This window comes from Bacillus rossius (assembly GCF_032445375.1).
Source record: "Bacillus rossius redtenbacheri isolate Brsri chromosome 4 unlocalized genomic scaffold, Brsri_v3 Brsri_v3_scf4_1, whole genome shotgun sequence".
Taxonomy (NCBI): Eukaryota; Metazoa; Arthropoda; class Insecta; order Phasmatodea; family Bacillidae; genus Bacillus; species Bacillus rossius.
In genome coordinates, this window is record NW_026962010.1 from 23,551,724 (window position 1) to 23,579,723 (window position 28,000).

Here is a 28,000-nt window from a genome sequence, read left to right on the forward strand (position 1 = left end):
ATTCCATTTTGTGAAATGCTTGAATTAGAAATAAATATTTTTTACTTCTAATAAGTGACCTTTACTTTTAAAAATTAATTTGGCGCAGGAGAAGAGTTCTGTATGTGCTCAAATATGATTTTTTAAATTTATCAAAAATTATATAATCCAATTTTAACACTGGTTTGCAGAGCATATATTTTTTATATTTATTTCTTGTATATCACTGAATACAAAATTTTATCTTCACATGAATTTATATTTTATTGTAATACTTTGCTTTGAGAAGAGCAGGGCAATTAAATATTGTAAACTAAAATAATAATAAATATTTCACAGCTTTTTTATTTGTTATATATATATATAAAACAAGTTACAAAATTAAAATATTTTTTATTCCTACAAAACAAGTGAAAATATAAATTTTGATAAGAAGTTGGTCTTAAAAACATTTTAACCTATAATTGACATAATTAATCATAAAATATTTATTATGATTTCAAGAATAAATGAAAACAAAAAAAAATCAGCTTTAAGAAATTGTATGTCAACCATTAATAATTATGAAAACTTATCTATAATTTAAAACACAATTGTATATAAATGGTACAAGGAAAAGTAATGATGGTTTTAATTTTATCACATAAAGTGAATCATTTCATTTCAACAAAAAATGAATTTCTGAATCGGAATTTTTCGTAAGAAATGGCAAACTTTACTAGTCTGTGAAATTTGAGGAAATAACTTTCAAAGTATATTTGTTTTGGTCTTATGGTATATTATTTTTTTATATTGGGTTTAAATATTTATAAATAATATTTAGTTAACAAAAATTTATAGTGAAACGAAACTACATACTAAACATAAATTAGTTTTAACATCAGCTTTTTTCCTTGTGTTTATTATTAACTTATTTTGAATACAAACGTTTTAAAAAATATATGTTATATAGTTTGTTAACAGCCGGTTTTTATGAAAAAATCTTGTTAATAAGATATAAATATTGTTATTAGGAACCTAAATAAAATTTGGTTTTTAAAAATTTGTTTCTGTTTGTCTGTAACTTCCAGTATCACATGAAAATAACAAAGTACTTTGATAATACATATTTAAATATAATAATACAATTCAACCCATATATTTTGAAATGGGGAGAAAAATGATTTACCACTTAAACACGTTGAATGTATAAATGGTATTAGTTACGTATATTGATTAGTTAAAATATAATGACTTACAAATTCATTTTTCCATTTAAAAAAATTCAACCATCAAGGAATTAAAGAAGAATTTTTGGTTATATAACAAATTAATACCTACGAATTAACTAACGTTTGAAATAAAAAAACTGATGATTATAAACATCGCGTAAAGAGATACGTTATAAGTATGTTTTTTTTTCGTTTGTTAAGAAAACTGAGCTATATTACAGCCAATATTTTGTGAGATTCTTCTTTTTCATAAAAAAATTCTCTTAAACAAATCATATAAATAATAAACATTGCGTTAGTTAATATTTTCTTTATATATGTATTTGCATAAAAGGGGGGAAAAGGATACAACAGATAAAATTGTGTTACATCAGGGACTCATTAACGAGCGTCTACTGGTTTCATATTTTGGTGTATGTTGATTTTGACAACATTTTTGATGGTTATAAAAATGTCAATCTCTAACTCGACATTTCAAACACAGAGGTCTTAGTCGATATGCTATATGGCAAACCAAATTCTAAGCCCACATTTTAGAATTATTTAACATGTTGATGTAAATACATCTGAGATATCTATTTCAACATACACATGTAGACCAGTGCGGCTGACCAACTTACGCAAATAACAGCTATAGGTTGTCATTATTGCGCGCAATCGTTAAGAAAACAGCCGGGCGGGCGTAGACTTACAAACGCAATGGCTAACAATAGGGCCGTGTGGGCGTAGACTTATAAGCGCAAAAGCTAACAATAGGGATGTGTGGGCGTAGACTTACAAGTGTAACGGCTAACAATAAGGCCGTATGGGCGTAGACTTACAAGAGCAATGGCTAACAATAGGGCCGTATGGGCGTAGAATTACAAGCGCAAAGGCTAAAAATAGGGCCGTACAGGCTAAATGGCTAACAATAGGGCCGTGTGGACGTAGTGCGTACCGAGATCCTGTCGTGTTGCCGCACAGCACAGGCTCGCCGTGGTCGTTGATCAGCCAGTTGTCCTCGTCCCACACCCATCTGCAGCACAGCACACACGCATCAAGCACCACCCACTCACATATTGTTACGATTTACTATGTTCGTAAAGGATGGCCCAATTAAGTTTTATTACACAGTTTTATTAATTAAATATGTTTACATCAATTATAAAATAATATTACTTAAAAATGTCTAATCACCAATAAATCGCACTTAAAATTTTTTATTTCTAAGTCACTGAGTGTATGTCAAGTTATTACAGACCGCACTCCTCACTGAGCCGCACTTCTCGCGGAACTCATGCGGCAAACCCCGCGAAACAATCTCACAAAAAAACCTGTCACCGAACTCACCGCGGAACTCTTTCGCCAAATATCCGTCGCCAAACTCTTCGTCGCACTCGCGGCACTGTCGTCACTGCGCGGAACTCACACCGCTCCCAAGAACTCCTTCGCCGAAAAACTGTCGCGGAGGTCGGCGCCCCAGCTTAAATAGTCTCAAGCGCCCTTCTAGAACTGACGAGCGCAGCTGGGGCCAGTCGCGTATCCCGCGCCGACCCGACACCGGAAGCGTTGAGAATAGCGTCATTGCTCACTCACGCCATGGCCCGCGGAATTTCCCATGCCGCTCAGCGATATATAAAGGCGCCGAGGCAGGATGATGCACTTGTTTGCACGGGAGGGGGGGGGATGGGGTAGTTAGGACCCTTGTAATCCGGCCAGGCACGCGTGGCTTGCCTTACGTCAGTGGTGACCACGTGATGTGCGCATGACGCTAGTTGCCTGGCAGGGAAGCCAGCCAGCCACGAACCTGGCGCGTGTCGCTGTCCTGTTTGCATTCGTAACAATATCAATGTAGGGTAAGTGGTAATGCATCCTCAAATAAGAACGATAAATGTATGCTGTAAACATGTAATTTATGATCAAAACGAGTAATTTATTGAGCATGGGGTCTACCATCTTGGATTGTGACGACACGGCGGCCATCTTGGACTCAAATTCCTCAATATTTCTCAAAAATAACTATTTGACTCAAAATTCACAAAATATTTCCGTATTTGGAGGATAAAATTACCGTTTTGAGGAAAAAATTCCCCGTTTTATTCCTAATAATTTAAAAAAAATTGAAATATGAAAAACTTAAAAACAAATTTGCCTTTGAAAGAACCTAAAGTTTGCAAAGCAGCTTTAAGTCCTCATCTACAAGCTGCCATAAGCCGCCGAGGAGATGACATTGAACTTGACAATAAACTTGAAAATCTTTAATTTTTGACCAAAAATTTCCGAAAACATTCCAAAATAATAAAAACGTTGCTTACTACAAAACTTTAGTTATGCAATCCATCACAGTCCAGGGTTAGAATCCTGGAGAGAGTAAACATGTGATTTATGTATAAAACATTAAACAAATAATAAATCAAAAATTAAAAAAATTATAATTGCTTACGTTTCACCCGCCATAATGGATTCTAGAAACGTGCCACTTTTCATTACACCAACAATCTTTAAAATCCGTATATTTTAAGTTATAAAATGGGGAAAAATAAAAATTTAATGAAAATAAAAAAAATTCGCTATTGTGAATTGACGACACTACCGCTATATTAAGTATTCTTAGCATTATTGTAAAAATTGGGAAACATTTTAAAATGTATGAAAAAATTACAAAATTTTAATAAAATTTTAGTTAAAAAACCCTCTTACATCATGGAAAACCGGCGAGAGCAAAACATAAATGGCGACGGAACCTTCCTCCACGAAAGCCACCGATATACTGACCTCACACACCAATTGACAGCTAGAAGATTTTATTATAAGGTTTTACTTCAGAAGAATAATTTTTAAAATTAAATATAATAAAATAATTTTTCAAGGTAATGAAGATGATTAAATTCACTTTTATTTTTCATTTAATTGAGATATTTTAGGTATTTCTAAATAAAGTTAAACATTTTATTAATCAAGATACGCTCAGTGAAATATGATTTTGCAAGGAAAATTTAATGTATTATACGATCTGATACTAAAAGAAATATTGTTTTTTTTTCATATACATATTTAAAATATTCTTTAATTTGGATTTAAAAATAAAAAGGTTCCAGCAAAACAATGGACTATCTTAACATTACAAAAATGCTGACAGTATCTAATAATCAATCTTTTAATTTATAATTTAAAAGTTTTTGCTATATTAAATTTTACCTGTAATTTTTGGATGATACAAAGTTATTAAAAAGTCTTATAGATCCACTTGACTCACAGGCTGTCCATAAAAGAATGTTCCAGTTTCAATGGTATACTATAAGAGTTAATTTTAGACTATATAAGTACCATACATCAAATTCGAGTTACGCTAACTTAGATTTCCTTACAAATTTTCACTATGTGCACCTTTAGTTATACGACACACATCCCCAGATACGAACATGCTATATTCAGTTACGCTTATCAGTGTATTAATGATCGCGTAACGCTGTGAGACAGCGCCTGCCCGCAGAATGCCAGTGTGAGGCGGGAAGTCACCCACCAGGAGTCTGAAGCCAGCACACTGCAGGTAGTCGCACTTGCTGTTTTACACACAGCAATACTTCATATTGTTTATATCTATTAAGAAGTGCATTTGAACTGTTGACCAAAAGATGACGTTAGACGTTAAAGAAGACCTTTAATTTTTATTTAATTTGTGAGATTTTTAAGTGTTTTAATACTTTTTTAATTTGAATAATTTACATCGCAAATTATTAAATAAACAATTTATCGCTTAAAATAAAATATTATTACGTGAGTATGTCATTATAATTAATTAAAAATTATTTAATGAAACCATTCACACGCAATGTAGTTTTTAAGAGGTTCTTGATTAAAAACAATATTTTGTAAAATCCTTTTTTTTATCAATATATATATATATATATATATATATATATATATGAAATCATTTTCATTTGCACAATAATAAAATAAATTGAAAGTTTAATAAATTTTTCATATATATTGAATTCCTTTTTATATTCATAATCACTAGTTATGGATATTTACCTTCCCACTTAGATGAAAAGATGACTCCACTATCAACACCGCACGATCAAGAATGTCATCTTCCCGCTCAAACACTTGAAGTGCAAAGTTAAAACGTACACCATGGCCATTATGGTTGAAATCATGTAACAACAGTAACCAGCATGGACGCATGTGTAAACGTGTTCTTAAAACCTTCCACACGGTCGTCTTTGGCAACTGAAGTTCAAGACTTGCTTTGCGAACAGATTTCTCAGGACTGCGCAGGACACTTTCAGTCGTCCCGTGATTTTCCCTTTACAAACACATCCGGTCGTTACTGCCTGTGCCACTGGCGGATGTTTTGGCCACATACGGGATCACAACTAAACTTTAAACGAAACGCACGTTGAACTGAAATTACACATTTACTCTTATACAATTGTAGAACACAAAACGCTTTGCGCTCAGGAGTCGCCATTTTGCGTAGGTGGCGCTGCTAGCGAGAAAACAACAAAACAGCACTCGCGCGTGCGCTTATCTAAAACTGTTTGAGATAGGTACTCTTTAATTGTGACCTTGAACTAAAACTCAACAATGCTTTCAGTTTATACTATTGAAATTTATAACTGTAGGTATACCATTATTTAAAGAACGTATTTGTATTTTATGTTCGCTTTTGTGATTTAGACTTAGTAAAGACATAAGCTTCTCAAACTTAGTAGATGATAAAGCATAGTGGTTGAATCAAATCACTTAAAATATTCTACAAATTAACTGAAAGTTATGTGTATAAAAAGGTATATTAAAATACGGTATAAAGGTCACTTTTTTACATGCTGTTTATTAGCTTCACTTGTATGTTTGTTTGTCTGTCCGTCTGTAACTCTTTTTGGACTAAGAGTGAGTGACTCATCACTGTAAAATGTCCCACCAATTTCGTTACGTTCGTTAGCCGAGCGGTCTAAAGCGCGCGACTTCTGTGACGTCAGCTTTTCGGATTCAGCGATCGTGGGTTTACTCCCGGCCACGCCAAAAAAAAAAAATGTTTTTTTTTTTTTCCTGGTAAATTCTAAGATTATATCCATACATCTAACTGTAAATGATTCGGAGAGACTTTACCATTTCTTTGTGGCGTTGCAACTCCAAATAGTTATCTCAGATGGTAATAGGTAGTGTCGGTAACTCATTTCCCTATGATAATTATACATAAATATAGTTTAAAAAACTAAAAAAACATGCTTTTAAAGAATATCAAACTAAAAAGTTAAAAATAAATATAGTTTAAAAAACTAATGAAACATGCTTTTAAAGATTATCAAACTAAAAAGTTAAAAATAATTTTAAAATTTAATTTATGACAATAGTATATAAGCAATACTAGTATAAATGAGAAAAAAGCATGGGGCGCTTAATATACAAAAAATATGGCGCAAAGCGCCTCAAGTTTTTTTCTCATTTATACTAGTATTGCTTATATACTATTGTCATAAATTAAATTTTAAAATTATTTTTAACTTTTTAGTTTGATAATCTTTAAAAGCATGTTTCTTTAGTTTTTTAAAGTATATTTTTTTTACTTTGAACATCTACGAATGTAATGTAATTTTGGGAAGAATTGCTACTTGGTTTATAACTTTTTTATTATATTTTATGAACAGCTGTACAAAGCAGTGTTACAGAATTGTTAACTGTTAAAGACTGCTTCAATGCCAACTTTAAATTCTTTTGCAGCTTATAAGACAGTTTTAAAGATATTTTTCTGCCATTTTTTGGCAGTTATAATTCTACTTATAGAAATAAGTGTAAATTAGGATTTTCCCTGCAAAATACAGTTAAACCAAAAAGTACAAAAATAAGTTTAAAAAATATGTATTAAAACTGCGAAATTCTGAAAAAAAAAAGGAAATTTTTGAGATATTCCACTATTTGTGCCCAAAAAAACACAAAATGATGCATACAGTCAAACACTTTAAGCATATCAAAAAACTACAGTTATGGTTTTTATTAATACAAATAAAAAACTTTAACAATAACCCTTTATTAAGGTTTTTAATTGAATAAAAAATAAAACATACTGAGCACTTACCTCTACACCAATATAAAACAAAAATTGTTTTTTTTTTATTTAATTTTTAATTAACAAACATAAAAAATTAATAATGAAGCAATATACCAATCGTTCTATTTCCATCAAGATTTATTTTAATTTTTGTCTGTTTGCCATGCCTTTCTATAACCGAAGAATTTTTTTTTCAAGCAAATTAACAAGGTTATTTATAAGCTTCTTTGTTTGATATACAGCATAAAGACAGAACTATTTTTTTCTTATCTGAAATCCTAGTGCAATAAAGATGCTGTCTCAGCCGTACCGCTGGCGTAGAGTAAATAACTCCAGAAGTGTGATAAACACTTTTTTTTTTCGGATGCGACGTTTCTTAAGCTCAAAGTAAAGTAAATGAAAAGAGGAAACTTGAAAATTGTAAATACCTTGTCAACCAATTGTAAATATTTCCCGAATAATTCTTGGCATCATCGTTGTGACAGTAGCGGAAACTGTAGTTTTAATTTCAAGGCAAGGACGCAAACGTTTAATATGAACATTTGGCGAAGGAGCCTAAATTCCAGGTATACTATTCAGAACCTTGTAGTCAATCATATAATAAACCAATGTTAATGTTTGAATAAATGATGTCTATTACTCAATAACTTCTTTTGTACAAACTAAAGCAGTATATGATGTCATTTTAAATGAAATCATTATAGATTATTTTACGAAAAGCGTCTCTACTCAGACTTTAATTGTTGCCCTTACTGACCAAACCAAATAAATATTCCAAAATTTAAGATAGATTATTTATTTTAATAATTTTTTGCGTACGTTCTAAACAGAAATAATTGAAATTGTTTAACTGCCTACTGGTGTATTAATATAAACATTCTAGTGTTTCCAAAAAAAAAAAAATGTCTCCGATGCAAAATAAGTGAGAGGTAAAATATTAGGTATGAAAATAAGAATTAAAATCAGAAATATCCACATATATTCTAAAAATTTCAATATTTCACTTAAAAGCATAAATAAATAAATATGTATTTTATTTCCAAAGGTATTCAAGTTAATATAAGACACTGATTATGTGTAATAAATACACTGAACGTTGAACAATATTTTTTATATTTATAGTTTTAATCTCCTAAGTGATTAAGGATATGTTGAGTTTTATAAATAAACTATATTATTTAAGCGCAGCATACCTTTTAAAGCCTCATTAATATTTTTTGTTATATGTTTAAAGGAGGTACAAATACAAAACATCTCTCTATCTCTCTCTAATTTTCTATCTCTCTAGTAGTATATAAATGCATGCCCTGCTACTGGGTTCTGGGTGTGGTGCCGGTACCGATGTCCGCCATATTGTATTGTGAGGTCATGGAGGCCATATTGGATCAAGGTTAGTAGAGAGAGGTTGTCTCGATCCCATAAGAACAATGTAGACAGCACGACACTCCGCTCTGACGTCATCTGCAGCCCCGCCGTTCCCAGCCGTAATACTACACCTGCTGACTGACGGCTTTCTCTTATCAGCTCGGCTCGTTTCACATGTTTGATACACAATACTTATAATATTTCATTTATGCTTTGTAGATTACATTTAATTATTATCGTTTTGATCTGCTTTTCAAATGACAACATGTGACTGAAAACAAGGATGAATTATTATTTCAACATATTTTTTCAGTGACAGTAAAATTTTTCAAAATATCAATGATGTATCCATGAATTTTTAATAATTAATATAAGTAACATGTAACTAGTAAACAAAATGGTTTATTTGTATTTATTTCTCAGTAAGATTATAATATTTAAAATAATTGCATATCAATTTATTAGTGTTTAATAAAAGTAGCCATAGCTCATTAAAACGTTTTGGGAATGTTTGCAATATAAATAAACTGATTTAAAAATAAATTTCTAACATGAATACAGCAGTTTTTCGTGTAATCGTTTCATCCTCTTTTGCATCATACTCGAGCGTTTTCTTCACTTTTACTTCTTCAAAGAACAACAATGCGTTCGAAGTCTAGCAACGAAGAACGTGCTACATTCAAAAATTCGAACATGTTTACTAGGATACCTTTTCTCGTGTCAAATGAAGATGCCCATCGTTGATAAGTTGAAAGTCTAGGCAATGGGAAGTTAAGTTTCTGTTTTAAAAATAAATAACATCGCTTACTGAAATAACGCAAAGTGAAAGCGAGATCTTTTTCCTCATTGGTCCAGTTTACTCTTTTTTTCAACGAAAGTAATAAGTTAATTTGATTTTTTGAAGAAAAAAAAACACTTGAAAGAATATTCCGCATGCGGAACTCTAACGAAGAACGGTTTTTTGTTTGTTTTTAAGATTTACGTTTTCTTTTTTGAGTTTTTTCATGACTTCCAAATCGAAAACTGACTTTCTTTCGGCAAGAAACAAATTTTCTTTAAGAATTTGGATTTCCTTCCAAAGAATTTCAACCGAGTCATTGTTAGAACAAGACTTTGAATGTTTTAACTGACTACAAGAACATGTTTCTTCCTCACATTTTCATTTGAATCTACGATTAATTTACATAACATTTTTTTTTTGTTTTCCCTGCATTTAACTCGGTCTTCTCGGCGCACACGACTTTCCAATGTTTCTACAGGTGGTGTAATTCGAAGTTTTAATGAAGGTACAGCATTTGGTTTAAGACTTCTTTTAGCGTATGTATTTAACATCTCAGCTTTCAAGTCGCGCTCGTAATCATCATCTGTAAAGTGCTCTGAACATATGTAAGTGGTTTTTGGATTCCACTCACCATCACGTCGGCATTTCTGAACCCACACTTTCAACAGATGATCATCACGTGGGAATCGATGATATTTTATATGATTTGTTTCAGGTAAAGATTTTGTTTTTATCAAACTATTTGTACACACAGCCACTGTACACCGCGTACCTGGCATTGTAATGTTTAAATACAACTTTTTAACAGCGTTTAGCCTACCAAAACAAATTCACTTTAAATTCGTGTCCTTAACATTTTGCCTGCTAGTTATAATTAACGAAGCACCTATGCACTTATGTTATAAGCAACACTAACATTTTATAACACACGCATTCTCAATTAATCTCCTCACCACAATACCTCTCCCTGCATTACGCTGTAGTTTGACTCGTTATTACGAGCAGATGTGCTTGTAAACAAAGTAACTGATAGGAGCGGACGGGCTGGCAAGCCCAGCCGGGGCTGCAAGTGACGCGATGCGCAGAACGATGCGCAAGCGATCGAGGCAACCTCTCTCTATTAACCTTGATATTGGATGACATTGACCTTTATTTGGACTTTGACCCAGCCGGCCATTTTGAAAGTGCCGTCTACGATTCCGCCATTTTGTTTTCTAGAACGATCCAATATTTTTATTGCCACCATCTTGTGATGTTATCGTTGCTCTTTTCGTTACGCCTGCCATCTTGGAAATATTTATTTATTATCCGATTTGAACAGGAAAAGTGTTAAATTAATAAAAAAAAATAGTTGATTAAAATTTAGCCTCCATATTAAAATCTAACAACCCACTCCCAAACGTTGCAATTTTCGTTACGTCCGCCTTATTGGATTCTAGAAATTTGCATTTTTCGTTACGCCCACCACATTGCTTGAATATCCATATTTTTATTCTACAAAATCGGAGAAAAATTAAATTAATAAAAAATTAACAAATAAAACATAACGCCGTTTTGGATTATGATATCATGGACGACATTTTGAAAATATGCAATTTTTAACTTAGAATTGGAAAAGAAATTAATAAAATTTTTGATAAAAAACATTCCGCAATGTTGGATTATGACATCAAAGTCACCAAATTAAAAATTATTTATTATTTAGCTATAAATTCGGGAAATTTTTACAAAATTTAATTAATATAAATTTACTAAAATTTTAATTAAAAAAATCACTTATGTCAAGAAGTCTTCAGTTCGAACCTGAAGACTGCAAAATAAAATATTTACGACTGATCCTTCCTCCACAGAAGCCACCGACAGACTGACCTCCCACCACTAATGCCACCAAAAATTCTCGTAATAAAATTACTAACTTAAATAGTATGTAAAAATCATTACCATTGACTGACCAAATGGAAAGTAAAAATATTGTCATACCAGGAATCAGATCAATTTCGATAAAAAATGCAAATCAGTTGGAGCCAAATGTAGATGGAGCAATTGGAACAATTAGAGCAATTGGAGAACTTGGAGTACTTGGAGATATTGGAGTAGTTGGAGCAATTGGAGCATTGAAACATCGACTTTTGGGAGCGAATGGATGTTGTAGTCAATTACATTTGAAGCTAAAGACTGTTGGTGCCAATGATTTTGGAGCGACAAAAATGGGATAGGTATCTTACTAACGGCTGTTTGATAAGGAACCTCAGCCGTTTTTTAAATTTTTAAATTTGTTTTATAAAATTTCCCCCTAAAATTACGTTTATTCAATCGAATGAATCATTGATTTTTGATTATTGATTTTTTTAAGACTATTGTAATTTTTCCTGAATTTCTACGGAAAAAAATATGAATTTCCAATATGGCGACCAAGACGGCCGACAAATAGCGGGTGCTCTGGCAATAAATAATCTCTGCACTCTTTCGGGAGCATATGAAACTTTATGGCAGCAGCGCACTTTAGCAGACGAAAACAAGATAATGGCACCACACTCCAGCAAACAAAAACAATATGGCAATAGCGCACTCTGGCAGACAAAGCAAGATGGCGGAAGCGCATTCTAGTATACGTTAACAAGATGGAGGCCTCTAGCAGACGAAATCAAAATGGTGGACGTGATGTCATACTAGCTGATGGTATATATACGTTGGCATTAGTGGTTGGAGGTCAGTCTGTCGATGGCTTCTGTGGAGGAAGGATCTGTCGTAATTTTTTTATTTTGCCCTCGCCAGGTTATAACTGAAGATTCGATGCTGTAGGTGCATTGTTAATTTGAATTTTATTAAAATTTCATTTATTGATTTTTTTATTCCTTTTTGATTTTTTCTCGGATTTTTAGCTAAAAAATTACGAATTTTAAATATGGCAGCCATGATGTAATAATACAAAATAGCGGAATGATAATTTATTGAAACTTTTTATTAATTATATTTTTATTAATTGAAATGGTTTTGCCCTTTTTCTAGCATAAAAAATTGTATTTTCAAGATGGTGGGCGTAACGAAAAGTTTGTTGTTTCTGAAATCCAAGAGGGCGGATATAACTAAAAGTGCATCGCTAAAGAGTGAGGTGTTAGATTTCAAGAAGGGAGCTTAATTTGTGATAAAATATTTTTTTATTTATTTTAATGTTTTTTCTGTTAAAATTTGACAATAAATTAAAAAAATTAAGATGGTGGCCGTAACGAAAAGAGCAACTATGACGTCACAAGATGTAGGTAAAACCAAATGACGGAATGTTCTAGATAACAAAATGGCGGATCCTAAATGGCCGTCAGTGTCAAGGTCAAAATCAAAGGGAAAGTTCTAGGTCATCCAAGATGGCCGCTGTAACGCCACAATTCAGGATGTGTATATTGGCACCAGCACTACACCCAGAACCCAGTAGCAGGATACATATTTATTTACTATTATCTCTATCTCTTTATTTTACTTTTTCTCTCAATGTATATATTAAATAAAATATTTCTCAATAGATAAATATAACCCTATATATAACTTGCCCTATCTCATATCTATTTATCTCTATCCCTATATATCTTCCACTATCTCTCTATCTTTCTCCTCTATATAACTACCTATATCTCTATATCTCTTTATATGTGTGTTTTTTTTCTATAAATGTCTTAAAAAATTATCTACATATGTCTTTCTATACACCTATATATATATATATATATATATATATATATATTTCATTCTCCTTACCACGCTCTATCTCCCTCTATGTCTCTCTCCCTAACTCTCTGTCTTCGTCTACTTCTCTACCACACTTGATCTCCACAGTTCACTCTAACTCTTCATCTCCATATCTCTGTATCTTTTATGTCTTTATCGCTCTCACGTTATCTGTCTTTTAAATTTAATTAATTTCAGTCCTGTAATGCGCGTGCACTCATACACCGAATGCACACGAGCTGCACTAAACTATATGAAATACTTACATAAGTTTAAACTCCACGCGCCACCTTATGTACGTGGTTTTACCTAGCCAGTAACATTACTCGTGTTCCAAAGTTCAAGTGTGCCAAATTTCGTTGAGATCGGATGAACGATGCGTTAACAATGAATTGGCGAAATATCACCAATAATATTTAAATACTGTTTTAGGTTTTGGCTTAATCGAAATCTCACATAGACAGTGATCTTCTCGTGTTTCAAAGGTCAAGTTTGCAAAGTTTCATCCCAATGGGTTGAATTGTTTAGGAACGCACAAAGGACAACAAACAGACAATTATTCATATTTATTAATATACCATATATATATATATCATATAGAGTTGCACGGCAGAAATTCAGCACAAATGTTAATTTAAAAGAGTTTCGTATTAAGTTTAATTTATATATATATATATATATATATATATATATATATATATACCTATATATATATATATATATATATATATATATATATATATATATATATATATATATATATACCTATATATATATCGCAGAGGTGGTGAAGAATTATATTTTAACTAAACCACAAAAAAAGAAGTTAGAAGATGTGCAATAAAAAAAACAAAAAAAAAACAATATTTGTTATTTCACTGATTCTTGCAATTTATAAGATTGCTTGAAACAAAAATTTTGGGCTTATTTAATTGTTGATTTTCATTGTATTTTAAACGTGGTGTCTAGATTATCTGTTTATTAAAATCGTTGGGTTCCTCTGTGGGTGTTTCCTGTTGTTTGTCTGTATTTACTGTTTTTCTTAGCAACTGTTTCGTCGTTGCCAGCCTAATATTTAGTTGTCTGTGCAGTGATATTTTCTGACTTATTCTTTCCATTGAATTCTCTGACCTCTGCTGATTTTTAATTATTCTCTTTGTATATGTGAATTATCTTTTTTTTCGTTCTTCGTGTTGTCTCGATGACATACAGTGAAAACTAGCGATAGCGTATGTCCAAAATAATTATTTTAAAAAAATGTATCCAATCATTTCAATTTTTCTATGACTCTGTACCTAAGGAAAATAAAAATGGAACTTAAATAGCCTTAAAAATTAATAAAATATTTCCGAATAAAATTTTCTAATCAAGTTATCTTGTGTAACTACAATCAACACTGGTCAAACAAATTACCTTCTCCATTTTTTGTAAATAATTATTCAATAGATAAAAAATAGGAGACAGTTTTGTTTAAAATTTTAACAAAAACCAGTTATCTTGTTCTGAGAAAAAAAATTATAAAACATAAATGCATAAAGGATTATAATTGTTTCCATTTGAAATTTTCTTCGGAAGATTCTATATATATATATATATATATATATATATATATATATATATATATACAAACATATATTGCAGATATACGTTATATATTTATAACGTATGTCTGTAAAGCAAAGAATCACGAAATATATAAATAACATAAAATGTTTTATTTCTATACATTAAAATAACACAGAAAATAAGCAAATTTTAACTAATATTTTAATACTAAACAGACGACACACGATATAAAAAAATAGATATTAAATGCATGGAAATAATTGAAAACATTATAATTAATAAATGAGGAAGTTGTTATTTCTTGATGGAATTCCATTGGTGTATAACATATATAACATTTTAAAATTCACGCTGTCAGTGCTTACAAACCATTTCACGGTACTAAACTTTGTGAACGTACAAACCTTAACAACTTCCTAAAGAGACCGTAGGATGGTTCGGAATTTGTTGGAGACTGTATTTTCATCTCAAAGTCAGTTAATAAAATTATTTGGGTTAATTCGAAAATTTATTTATTATAATTTAATATCTGGAAAACTGTTTACTTTAAAATTTGATTTCAATTAATGCAAATTATTTAATCTTCAGTGTATCTAAATACAAACACTATAATAGTGTACAGAACTATAGACGAACGTGTTTTGAACACAAATTGATACTTCAGTTTCAAATCTTAACAGAAGGATGGCAAGCCTACCGTTCACCCGTGTTACCGCTATCTAGAGGTTTAAGCTTGCGGCTATGCGCAGCTCGCGGCGAAGAGTGGCAGGATGTATTCTCGGCGCGTCTCGGCCAACTGGGGAAGTTCCCGAGCGCCGGAGTTGTGGGGGGGGGGGGGTGTGTGCTCAGGTGCAGACTCCTCCAGGCGCCAGGCCACGTGACGCGTGACGTAGCCGAGACGATAGAACTGTATCCCCTCGGAAAGGTTACCATTCATACTTTTGGTGGCGGTAGCGTAGCTGGGTAGAAACTGGAAAGGTACCCTTTTCGATTTCTTAAAATGTTTCGGTTTTAATGCAAATATGCACTGGAAAGGTGTCACATGATTTCGTAGTATTTTTAATGTAGCTATACTAACCCGACCAACCGTCCACAATATTTTAAAGTATTTTTTTTATATTGCTTATGATTTTATCCTATGAATCGTTACTTACGACATGATTCAAAACTACTTCAAATGAAATGTAAAAAAAAAAAATACTTTCTTAATTCTTAAGTTATGGCATTGATTGGACTATGAAAGAGAAAAATTTTGAAAGGGTACTTTACCAGTTTATTTTCTGCTGTGTCATTGTACAGAAAAACCTGAAAGGTACCCTTTCCGATGGGATACCTTTCCAGTGCATATGTGCATTAAAACCGAAACATTTTGAGAACTCGGAAAGGGTACTTTTCCAGTTTCTACCCAGCTACACTACCGCTACAAAAAGTGTGAAAGGTACCCTTTCCGAGGGGATTCAATTCAGCACCTCCGCCCCCGCCCTCAACAGAGGAGGGACTTGTTGACGCCGCTGTCACACTCACGTGCCACGGAGCGACGCCTCGCTTTCCTTGTCATGCCGCGCTCTAGGCACTGCCTGCGATCCTTATCACCGGCAGCGTGCTAGTCTGCACGTGAGAGATATGGTGGCAACAGGTAAGCTTTATGACTTCCCGTCCACTGCCTTGTTATGTGGAGCCTTTTAATTTCAACTTAAGACTTTCTCTGAACGAATCTTGTAGGGAGAAAGATTGACTTATTACAACTTGGGCATATGCTTTTGTTGGTTTAAGCTGGTTTTCATAGAGAAAAAAATTATGATTGGAAACAGTGATTTTTGCATATACTCACGAAAGACAAGTCAATATCAGATAAAAATACAGAAATTAATTTAAACAGTAAATTGGTAGCATAGATAACCACAATATTGTTAAAAAGACGAGAGAGTTTCAAAAGCTACAGTAAATATAGAACAAGTTAACAGCTCCGGTCTATACAGCGACGCTCAGGTAAAGACAGCGATGAAACTTATCAGATAATATAGACAAAACGACGACGACTGTGTTCGTCCATGCGAGCAGCATGTCCAAGCATGTAACATTTGATATCATTTGATACTGCCTTGTTCTCCATGTATTTATGCATTCATATTTGTTCCCGATTGCCAAGGATTTTGTACGACAACTAGAGTAAATCAGTGCTGGCGAATGTCTTAGATACTATGTAAACCCATATTGGACGTTTGAAATCGCACATGCTGTATGGATCTTAATACAACGATTCATTTTATTAGCATGATCATTTTAAGCCAGGAAACCCTATTCTTGAATATGCCAGAAGCCACACATGTTTAATTTACAAACATACGATGCAAGAAAAAATCTTGTCACACTTTCTGAGAGATTTTTAATGGGTACTTTTAAACTATAAATAAAATTTTCACATTTTATATGGAATAACTCGTACAACAGTTACCAAATAGAGCGAAACATAAAGTGATATTTTTATTTTCAACATTTGAAACTTAACGAAGCCTTGAAAAGGTTTTTGAAAAGGCTTGGTCAACATTTTAGAAAATACGTATATTAAATATAGTAACTTTCCTATGTATTAGTTTCAAGTAAAAAAATGTAGAATGAGTTAACATGAATACATGGGAAGTTTTCGATAAAATTAAGTGAAGAGGAGAAGGCGATTGTGGATCAAACAAAAAAAAAAAACTTACTTACTCCTAATATTCCCACTTGAAATGTAAATAATTTTTCAAAATTTATAAGTTAAGATGGTGTAGGTGGGCCATAGTTTTAGAATGCCATACCATTTTTTTTCCATTCTTTAATTCAATTCATAATTGGTTAATTTTTAGTATTATTTGAACATAAAAATTGCATATCGTTCGACTTGAGTTGTACTGTAATATTCAATATCGTTTTCGTCAATAATTGACGGTTTTAAATTTGAAACAAAATAATAATTTAATTGCATGATAGCTCAGTTCTCGTCATTTTTGGGGCAAGTGGATCTCCCACCTCTAATTTTCCATTAGCTGCAGCTTTATTTTATTTGAGATAAGTGGATCTCTATCTTGTCACAGAATAATTGATTCTTACAACTTTTAGATTTTTACCTTGAACTTTTCAATTTTTGTACCTATTGCCAGCTAAGCATGTACTTAGACCCCCTTTATCCAGACGGCCAAATCCTCTTTAGAAAAGATTAAAGAATGTGTAATGTATGCATTAATTCTTAATCAGTAAAGTATTTTATAAAATAATATCTGATAAGAAAATAAAGCATACAATCTTGAAATGAAAAAATACTTTCACTGTGCCAAAATTAAAAATAATTTAATTTTAAATTCGGTGAATAGATAAAATAAACAAAAAAAATATTTTTACAAATTCCTGACAATAAAAATAATACCAATGGTAAAAATACATATGAAAAATTGATACATGAATGTACTTACTTATCTAAAAGATAAGTACATTAAAAAATTCACTTAAGGAAAATCACTGAATTAAAGGGCAATCCGCGCGCTAAAATGTTCCTCTGTTGTTAACAGGTATAGGTGGTGAAATCACTTTCATGATGTCTGTATCGCACCATAATAAATCTTCTTTCTCTGGCCATCTCCAACATTTACACCCTTTTTGCATACAGGTAATACTTCAATAACTTTTCCTGGATATTGTTCAACTACATAAAACACGATAGCGAAGTCACTTCGAGTCATGTCAAATTGTTCTATGCGTAAATCAGACCTGTCTCACTGTCAACATGCATACAGAAATTGTTACCCAAAGCTTTATAACATACACTACTCACGGAGTTCTTTCTTTTCCTTGCCACTCGCCTCTTTGGTACCTGTTTGTTGCATGTTTCCTGTGCGTCATTTAATTGCTCATCTTTTCCTTTTTCATTTTTTTCTACTTCATCCCATTTTGTCAAATTATGACTTTGATTTTTTTTTCTGAGCCTTTATTTCCTTCTTTAGTTCCTCACCCTTTCCATCTGTTTTATTATTTTCGGCTTCTTTCTGTTTCTGATAAATATAGTCCTGTGATGTAATCAATTCTGCCCCTACACAAACTCTTGATCATTTCTTAGCCCCTGGTTTGTCCATTATCATTTAAAGCATAATATCCTCAAACGAGTTCTTTTTGGCCTGTAAACGTGGATAGGTTGTAGAATCACCTCTTACGACTGTAATCACGTCACTATCCTTATCACTCGCATCTCTCTCCTGGCAACGACTTCTAAAGATGTCAATGCTTGATTTGCAACATTGTTGCCATTTGAAGGACCAGGTTTTGCAGTACCATTCACCTCTTGTATCTGCCACAACTCACTGTGTTTAAGAATTTCTTTGTACCTAACAAGGTCACTTGGTCTGAAGATGCTTTCACTAATCTAATGCCTGTTGGAAACTTTCTTTTTTTCATCATAGATTCCAGTACATTTGAAGCTGATCATTATGTTGGACGTTGGGGCCCTCTCAAATACCTCATTCATAAGCTTAGCAATATCTAACTTCGATATTATTTCCTGCTGTTATTTCGCTTTCACCTTAAAAGAGATTTGTCCCGGTCTGTTTTAATGCCTTTGAAGAAGTCCACATTAGGGATTGCAGGACATGAGGTGTGATGGCTGGAAGTTTCAGCAAGTAAACATCACTCTCTTGTGCTAAAGCAATTAAATCTGGTGAGATATGGCTCCAATGCCCATCAAAAATTAACAGAGCTTGCCTCTCTGCAGGTATATTTGGTAAGAAGCATTTCTTGAACCACCTTGCAAATATTATAGTAGTCATCCATCCTTTTTTCATCAGTTGCCCTGAGTATGACCGGTGAGTGAATCTGTATTGATCCAAGATTTGAGAATATGCTCTTCTTTGAACACATAGAGAAGTAGTAAATTGTTGACTGCAGCTGAGCAATAGGATAAAACTGTAGTGTTTTCTCACTCTCTTGAACTTACCATTATATTAAATTTTGCTCGTATATGGCCAACCACCTTTTCTTTATTTGGATCTTTATAAAAAGATGTTTCATCACAATTAAAAATGAAGTAGGGCTTTCCATAAGGGCCATAATCATGGTATGCTTTTCCACTACATCAAAAAACGTACACATTTTGTGGATACGATTGAGCTGCTTTTACATACTCTATTTCCCGAGGCTTCTTTATGGACTGTTTGTGCCTCTCCCTAAATCTGACAGACATTTCATCTCCAGGTCTACCATTTTTTAATCTAGTTTTAAGATAATTGGCATTAGCATATATATGCACTACATACCTCTCCTTTGCTCAAACCATAGCCCCACTTTTCTGGCATTTTTAAACAATCAGCCAAACTTCTCTCTAATGGTAAAGCTAGTTTACCTTCTCCTGTACCACCATTGGGCTGCTTTTCCGAAAATTCCACAAGTTACACTTGCATGGTGCCACAAGCTACGTCTTGGGATGCCATACAGTTCCGATGCTCTTTTTACGGAAAAATTACCATTCTTAATATCTTCTATGGCTCTGTCCAAAGATTCTCTTGAGTACTGACCCCATTCGCACCTTGTTAGATTTTTTAATATAATTCCTAATTATAATCTGGAACAAAAAAAAAGGATTTCACTTTTTAAGTAAGTACATACTCACTAACTAACTACCGATATAAATTGTGGGAAGATGTTCTAAAAACCCTTTAAAGTACTTTACTTCAACATCAGAATGATTGAAATTTTTTTTAGTTTAATTATAAATTACTCATAGTACATACTGTTGCACAGTTATGAATCTGTTTTTCATGTTGCAAGGCATTGAATATCTGGTGATCCAACTTGTGACCATGACACCTGCTACCTGAATGTTATAATAAAAGTTGGCATTGCCCTGGAAGGAGTCAGACCCTAGTAATGCCAATAGAAGAAAGAAAATTTTCCCCTAACATATAAGGAAATTTAGAAAGCTGTGGGCTAGGTAACCCGGATATATGTTATTATCAGAAAATAATATTTTACCTTTTATTTAATTCTTATGAATTGCGAATGAATCATTTATGGACATTACTTCGTATATACATAATTCTGCAAAAGTTTTTTTTTTTTTTGGAAAATCATCAAAATATTTAAGTAAACATTGAAAAACGAATTTAATAAAGAAATGCGTGTGTATTTATGCAGTCGCATAATAATAAGTTGAATATTGCATATGCATATTTCCCAATATTAAATTTAACAATTGCTTTGCGAATAACTGCACATATTTTCCCATTCAAACCTTATCGATAAGTTATAAATTTCAAAGAGTATTTAATGAAAAACAACTACATCCAAACATAAAAAAATACTTATTAGTTTTTAACTCTGCAAAAATTTTAATATCCATTTCATCATGCAAGTCACCCCTTATTTCCACTACTACACATTGTTTGATAAACCAATCCTTTGCGGGTTCAGTATAGGCTAAAATAAACAGTAGTTATGCCCTTCGAAAGCATGCAAAGCAAAAAGAAAGCTTCCTTTCCTCAATAAATGTTCTGTCCCGCGATACTTGGCACCTGAAATGAGCGCACAAAGCTCGAGGGACCGACATAGCATAAACAAATTCAGCACTTCCTTTTACCTTAATCGACATGAGCATAAAAATTAACGCAGAAAACCCATAAAACAGATGAAAAAAATCTGATAAATGGAAAAATTTACCTCAAAACAATTCCACAATCGCAAAAAAAATATCCACGATCTACCTAATCCCAATACTATAAAATTCATGTAACACTCTCCGTACTATGTCCGCCCAGTATTGAATAACAAATAGCTGAAAATACCACGACCGACCAACCATCTCCCACGAAGAGGCAGCTTACAATTAACACTGAGTTTCACTGGCATGACTCCCCTCTGCAGGTGAATGTTCCCTAACCCCGCACCCATTCGAGGCATGCATCAAAGTCCGGCCTCCTTAATCTTCGTTCCTTAGGAAAATATTATGGACCACCTCATAGACGAGTCCCAAATAATCCTCGCACCTAACTTACAGAGGAGCCATCCATTACATTTACCCGACAAAAGAACATATTATGAAACTCGGGGCTCACAAAGCTCCTCATCAGAACCGTCCCCCTTCATTTGTGCAACAAGGGAGCAAGAGGAATGACCCAACACATGCTCCCCCTGTTCGCGAGAAAGATTCTCACCTGTCCACTCGCAACCCAGCTAAACATACTCTCTCCTCGAAGAAAGTTACCAACACACCAACCTTGTTTCAAAATAAAAACACGCATATTAATGTAAAATTTTGGCACCATCAACTAACTAATACACCGATTCGGTAACAGCTTTCACCTTCCGATATACCCACCTGTCAGTGACATAATGAACAAATACTACTAACACATCAAAATAAAACTGTAATAAATGCCAATATAAGATTGTTTTACACTAGCAATTAGAGCTAATCGACACTCTATCGAAATATAGAGCTTGGTATACACAAGTGCCCGAGTTCAAAACTCAATACTGCATTCATAATTTTTTTAATATTCCAAAATAAACTTTTTCATGCTTAGGCAATACATAGCTTATAATAACTTTTGTACCCAGTTTTAAATGGTTCTTATTCTTATTCATATCAACTCCTTTATTCCACGTATATTGTTAACGTTGTGCCAATTTTAACTTGGCTTTAATCAGCAAAATTATTTTCATTGATTAATTTTTGTTACCGATAAACACTTGTGAGCCTAGCATTGAATTGTTCGTGAATGTTAAAAAATTTATGCATTTGTATTTAAGAGCTCATAAAATATATATTTTCTCATAATTTATAGCTTTGATTAATTTTTTTAATGTGCTTATGATGAGTCATTTATCACTTTGGCTCGCAATAATAATGTGTGTTATATTGTACGCCAATCAAATAATTTGACTATAAATGTTTCAGTGAATAATACTTCACAATTAATAATGCTGTAAGAATAAATAGGAACACTTTATTTGTGTTAAGGAAATTTGAAGTCAGGTTTTGTTTGTATGTACTTAGTTTTTTTCTGTATAAATGCAAGTATAAGGGATAAGAAATTGAGACAGTTTAGGAATTTAACACGCAAGGAACGTTTCATTTAAAACATTTTAAATTAAACTTTAAAGATATTTTATCAATTGCAAAAAAAAGTAAATACGTGTTTGTATAAAGAAGAAAATACTTAAGGCAAATGACACTCAAATCTTGGTTTGGTTCATAAGTTTTTCAGCTTATATCCAATAAATAAGTGAAATAGTTACGTTGCAATTTCGAAGTTTTATATGTAATCAGATATAATCATCGATTACTTACTTGTTATGATAAGACTTTTTTGTACTTGTTTTGTTTAAGGCCGTGCATTAACTTTCTTCGTGGTTCTCACCGTGGACACGGCCTTCGCCTCTCCAGCGAAGTCATGTCCGAGTACACAGCAGATGTCTTCAACTTCCACGCTGTTTCCCGACACGGACGACTGCTCTATCTTCTACAACTGTAGCGAGGGTGAGCCGGAAGTCAAGACATGCCCGCTGGGTCTTGTCTTTTCTTCAGATGCTCAAACCTGCGTCAAACTAACGTCTACCGGCTGTCATCCGTCCACAGTTAAGAAATATACGGCAGCGGGCGTGTTCCTGAAGCCAAATTCTTCTGAACCACCATTTTCTAAGGTTACAGAGCAATATTTGGACCACAGTTCAACAGATAATGCAACTAAAAGGAAAATTTCTGTTAATTCATTTCAGTACAGGCCAAACCACTTTACTTCCTTAGTTGATGGAGGGTATTTGACACATAATATTAGTTTAAACTTATCTTCAGAGTTCACTAGTTTCGTGTCCACAAAAGAGCCATTAGTCATTCTTGGCGACTTAAAATATGCTATTGAATCATCAAATTTAGATGTACAAAAAATTATAAAAGAATCTACATACAAAATTAGTAAGGATTTTGATTATATAGATACTGACACTACTGATGCACCAATAAACTATATTTCCTCTCAAGCTTTAAACAATTTCTCACGAAAATTATCTACAACACTGTTTAATGTATCATTAAAATTGTCAAATGTTTCCAATTCACAACTTAATTATGAAAAATTTCGCCATATCGAACAAATCTCCACACAATCGAGCATACAATATATGAATGAAGCTCGAAACACAGTACTTACAAAATCATTTAATCAGATGTATACAATTCCTGCAAATGTGATTCCAAAACAGGCGCAAAATTACACCTTGGTTTCGAAAACCCAACACTCAGTTAATCAGAGTTCTGAAAATTTTATAAATTTGTCAGTAAAAGAAAATTTTAGTCTGTCTGAAAGAAGTCTTTATAACTCAGAATACTTAAAAAGTAACACTCAAGAGCCCAACGATTATACGTCAACTGAAACTTCTACAAATAATATGAATATGGGAAACGAGTTTTCTTGGAAACCTTTTTCTAAGGAAACAAACATTCTTTCTACATTTCGTACGAACAACAATAAAAGTTCAGATATCACTCATGTAAGTAATAAAGCAAATGAAGTTATTACTAACCAGAATATAAGTTATGCATTTTACAAAGAAATATTTAGCAGTAACTCACAAAATCAGCCCTTTTACTTTTCAAGTACAGTAGTTCCATATAATTCAGTAGGTATATCTGAACATAGCAATTATGAAAGAGGTCAAAATAAAAGTAATTTATCTACTACAAAATCAACTTATTCAAAAATTATTTCATGGTCTATAGACACAGTAGCTCAATATAAAATACACGAACATGACGAGAAGTTTCAAAAAGATCAACTAAACACCACACAAATTTTTTTGGATTTACCTACAGACCCGTCTACAATAAAATCTGTAAATGTTGTACATGACGAAAATACAAAAGCAAAACTTAACTACTTATCGAAAATCTCAACCCCATTATCAGAGGTAAACATAAATCGCTCTAGTATTTCGTATAGCAATGATCAAATTAGTTTTACCGTAAATACACCGTCAAGTAATCAATATGAACATTTCAGAAACTACAGCGAAAATTTGTATAGTAAAATATTTAAAAAATATGATTCACCACTTTTGTCGTCAATATCAAATCAAAAAACCTCTTATATGTTTGGTGAAATTCCTACAAATATCAGCGCAAAACGTTATTCAGAATCGCCTTTTCAGGCCACAGAATTTGCACAAAATCTGACTACAAATGATACAGTCTACTTTGATACTCCTAGCTTTTTATACTTGAATGCTCAGCCTTCAAAAAATCTCTCTAATCGTTTATATAATATTTCTTTCATATTATTAACTGAAAAATATTCAGATTTACCAGTTCAATTAGTAAAACATAATTGTAGTAAAACAAATGTTAGTCTAGGTAATATTTTTAATCGAAGCTCTTCAGAATTACTTACAAATGCTAAAGAATATCACCCAAAATACTCAACCAATGTTTCTGTAAACATAGGAATAAATAATAACTTTACATTCCCCGTTCATTCAGGGACACCTAATACTACTGATTTTACTGTAAGCTCCATCATATTGTCTTCTCAAAAACGATATTCCCAAATATCACTTAATAAATCAAGAGATACAAGTAAGATTGGGATGGATCCCATAAGTAAATTTTTCCAAAGTCTTTCAGATATGCCAAATAAATCAACACCAATTTCAGAGATATCGACAGCAGATATATCTTCAAACATGAATGCCAAAAGTTCATCTTACGCACATACCATGTCAACGATATATATCACCGACAAAAGTCCTACAAAACTATGGAACCAAAACACATCTTTTTCACCCATTGAATCACAAATTACTCGTAGTATACAACTTGAGGCTGACCTCACAGATAAACTTCACTTCCAACCTTTAAATCCTCCAAAAAATTCTAAAAATCTAATTTTTAACTTGGATACCCAAGACACTCCCAATTCATCGTTTACAGTCGCGCCATTTCTTCGTAAGCATAAGGCTATTGGGCCCGGAAAATCTGTTAACATATCAGACTATTTGATAACGATGCCTTATAAACGATTGGTAAAAAATAATAACTATAATATGCTTAATGAAAGCAATATACATTCATCGGTAAAGTCCACAACCACACATAGTATAGGAAATTCTTCAGATTCTGGAAACATTTCAACTCCTAAATTGACACACGCAAATGTTTACAATACAACACATCTGCATCTACTTGGTACTGGTGTCGTAGATTTAGTTACTCCACACATGTTACACTCTAAATTCTTGTCCGAAGCCACCATGCTTAACCAGTTTCCTATTAGCCCTGTACAGATTCAATATTTAAATCCTCATAAGCACACTAATATGAAGAAAGCGAATTCTAAACATTCTTCACCATTCAAACAATTTGATGTTGGCTCTGTATACTTAACTCCTCTTAAAAATCAGGGAAAAAATTTCCAGTTCCCTGCAGCTTCATCTTATATCAGTAGTGGTTTCTCCACCTTTCCTGTTACAACAACTCCACGCTCCAATACTCATTTAATGTCTTCTTCCACGTCAAAGCCTTCGATAAGGTTTTTCAAATTGGGGTTTGCTAGTCAAAAAAGTAATTTACATGCGGATTACACATATCATTGTACAGATAGCTCCCATAGACATGCTACAATTTATACACCCAAATATAAGTTTACCTTTTATAAGTCATCAGTTCATACTACTAAAGTGAATGTAACCGATCAGTTTTTTTATTCACAGAACTCACAGGGTGAATCTCCCGAGGATCTGCTTAGAAACAATGCAGCCTTTATTTCTTCAGGAATTGGAAATACTGGGCAGTTTACCGATACGACAAAGGCATCTATTAAGCATCACAGAAAATCTGTTCAGTCGGCCGATGTATCTCCAGTGAAACTGGAAGACAAGTTATCTGACAAATATTCATCAACCTCAGTGTCTAAAGCACCAACACTTTCACTGACAGAACATGGATTAGAACCTCTAGCTACAGTTTCAGTAGATGATAGAAGGACATTCATAGCAGATATTCCACACCTGAAGTTGTATAACAGAACTATTCATTCTAGAATATCGCCTACTAATGCAATAACAACAGAATATTCTCCTACAAAATCTACGACTATTCAAGCTGTTATGCACAGAAAATTATACAAGCAGTTTCACAGTCACATGTCAAATGTAAATAATAAAGAATTGGTTTTTAAGTCACCTACAGAGTCCTATGTCCTATCTAAAGCCGAATATATTACAGAAAATTTACCCGTTACGAGTTCTGATAAATTAACCCCAGAAGATCACACCAATATCGCAAAAAAATCAGGCGTCAGTGCCCAATCTCAGAAAATTGTTTCTAATGCAGTAAAAATACCATATTTTTTATCAGAAAGTAGTAACTATAAAGATAATGCTCAAGTAATGAAACCGGAAACTTTTGAAAATAATAATGTCGGCCAAAATGCTTCACTAGAGTCAATGAAAACGCCTCACACTACATCAATACCGCTTAAATTATCAATAAGAAAGAGTTCACTTGAAACAAATAAGGTATTTACTGTACAGAATCAAAATTCTGATCACAAGGAATCAAAAATTCCTAGTTTAAGTGAGAGAAACAATACATCATTTTTAGTAACAGAGAATTCAAAGTTAAGAACGAAGAATGAAATACTATCTTCAACTTATATGAAAATTGAATATAAACCCTGGATGAAAAATTCAAACACAACAACTATTAATTACTTAGAGAGAATGGTTAGTTTTATTACCAGAAACTTCATTAGCCTTCGAAATCTATTTTTATTCGAAAACACAGATTTAAAACCATCAACTTCGAAAACAGGTAATGTTTCTTTATCTCATAATATTAACCAAAACAACTCCGGTCTTTATCAATCCACCAAAGATAGTTATCAGCAAGGAGTCTTAAGTGAAGGAAGTACTAAAGCTAAAAAATTAAGACGGATGGGTGAAGCAGAACTGGAAATACCGAACGAAAGTAAAAGTTCTGTAAAAAATATGAAAATAAACACCATTAAAAATGCCAGCACACAAAGTGAAGAATCTGAAGAAGAGTTATTATCCTCCATTGAAGAGAATAGAAAAATCTTTAATATCAACGAAAAATTTAAGCATGGAATGAATGTAGGCAAAGTAAGTTCAGCTAGCCAAGAAATAAAAGAGTCCAGTGAAGACAGCGACTCAAGTGAAGAGAAACAAAATGAAAGGTCATCAAGCGATGAAAGCAATAGCACCAATGATGAAATTGAAAGTGACGTAAGTGAAATTGACGAAAGCGACTGAATTAAACATTTTTAAATTAATATAATTTTTCCATGTGTGAAGTTGAACTCTTTTACT

The 28,000-nt window shown here is 32.8% G+C and overlaps 2 protein-coding genes across 2 annotated transcripts in view; one reads left to right on the plus strand and one right to left on the minus strand.

Annotated features, from left to right (window-relative positions):
- The window catches only part of LOC134541488 (sodium channel protein 60E-like), a 219,708-nt gene that overhangs the window by 124,261 nt on the left and 67,447 nt on the right, over window positions 1–28,000 (minus strand). The window contains exon 4 of the mRNA XM_063384980.1: window positions 2,128–2,205. Within this exon, the coding sequence (XP_063241050.1) occupies window positions 2,128–2,205 (78 nt within the window). The remainder of the gene's footprint in view (window positions 1–2,127; window positions 2,206–28,000) is intronic.
- On the plus strand, window positions 15,654–28,000 carry LOC134541487 (uncharacterized). The gene is made up of 3 exons (XM_063384979.1): window positions 15,654–16,292; window positions 23,007–23,156; window positions 26,381–28,000. Exon 3 carries the CDS (start codon window positions 26,777–26,779, stop codon window positions 27,941–27,943), a length of 1,167 nt encoding a protein of 388 aa, XP_063241049.1. The 5' UTR covers window positions 15,654–16,292; window positions 23,007–23,156; window positions 26,381–26,776; the 3' UTR covers window positions 27,944–28,000.

What these genes read in the sequence shown, in the direction of transcription:
- LOC134541487 (XM_063384979.1), top strand. Translation starts at nt 26,777, where the DNA reads ATGCACAGAAAATTATACAAGCAGTTTCACAGTCACATGTCAAATGTA.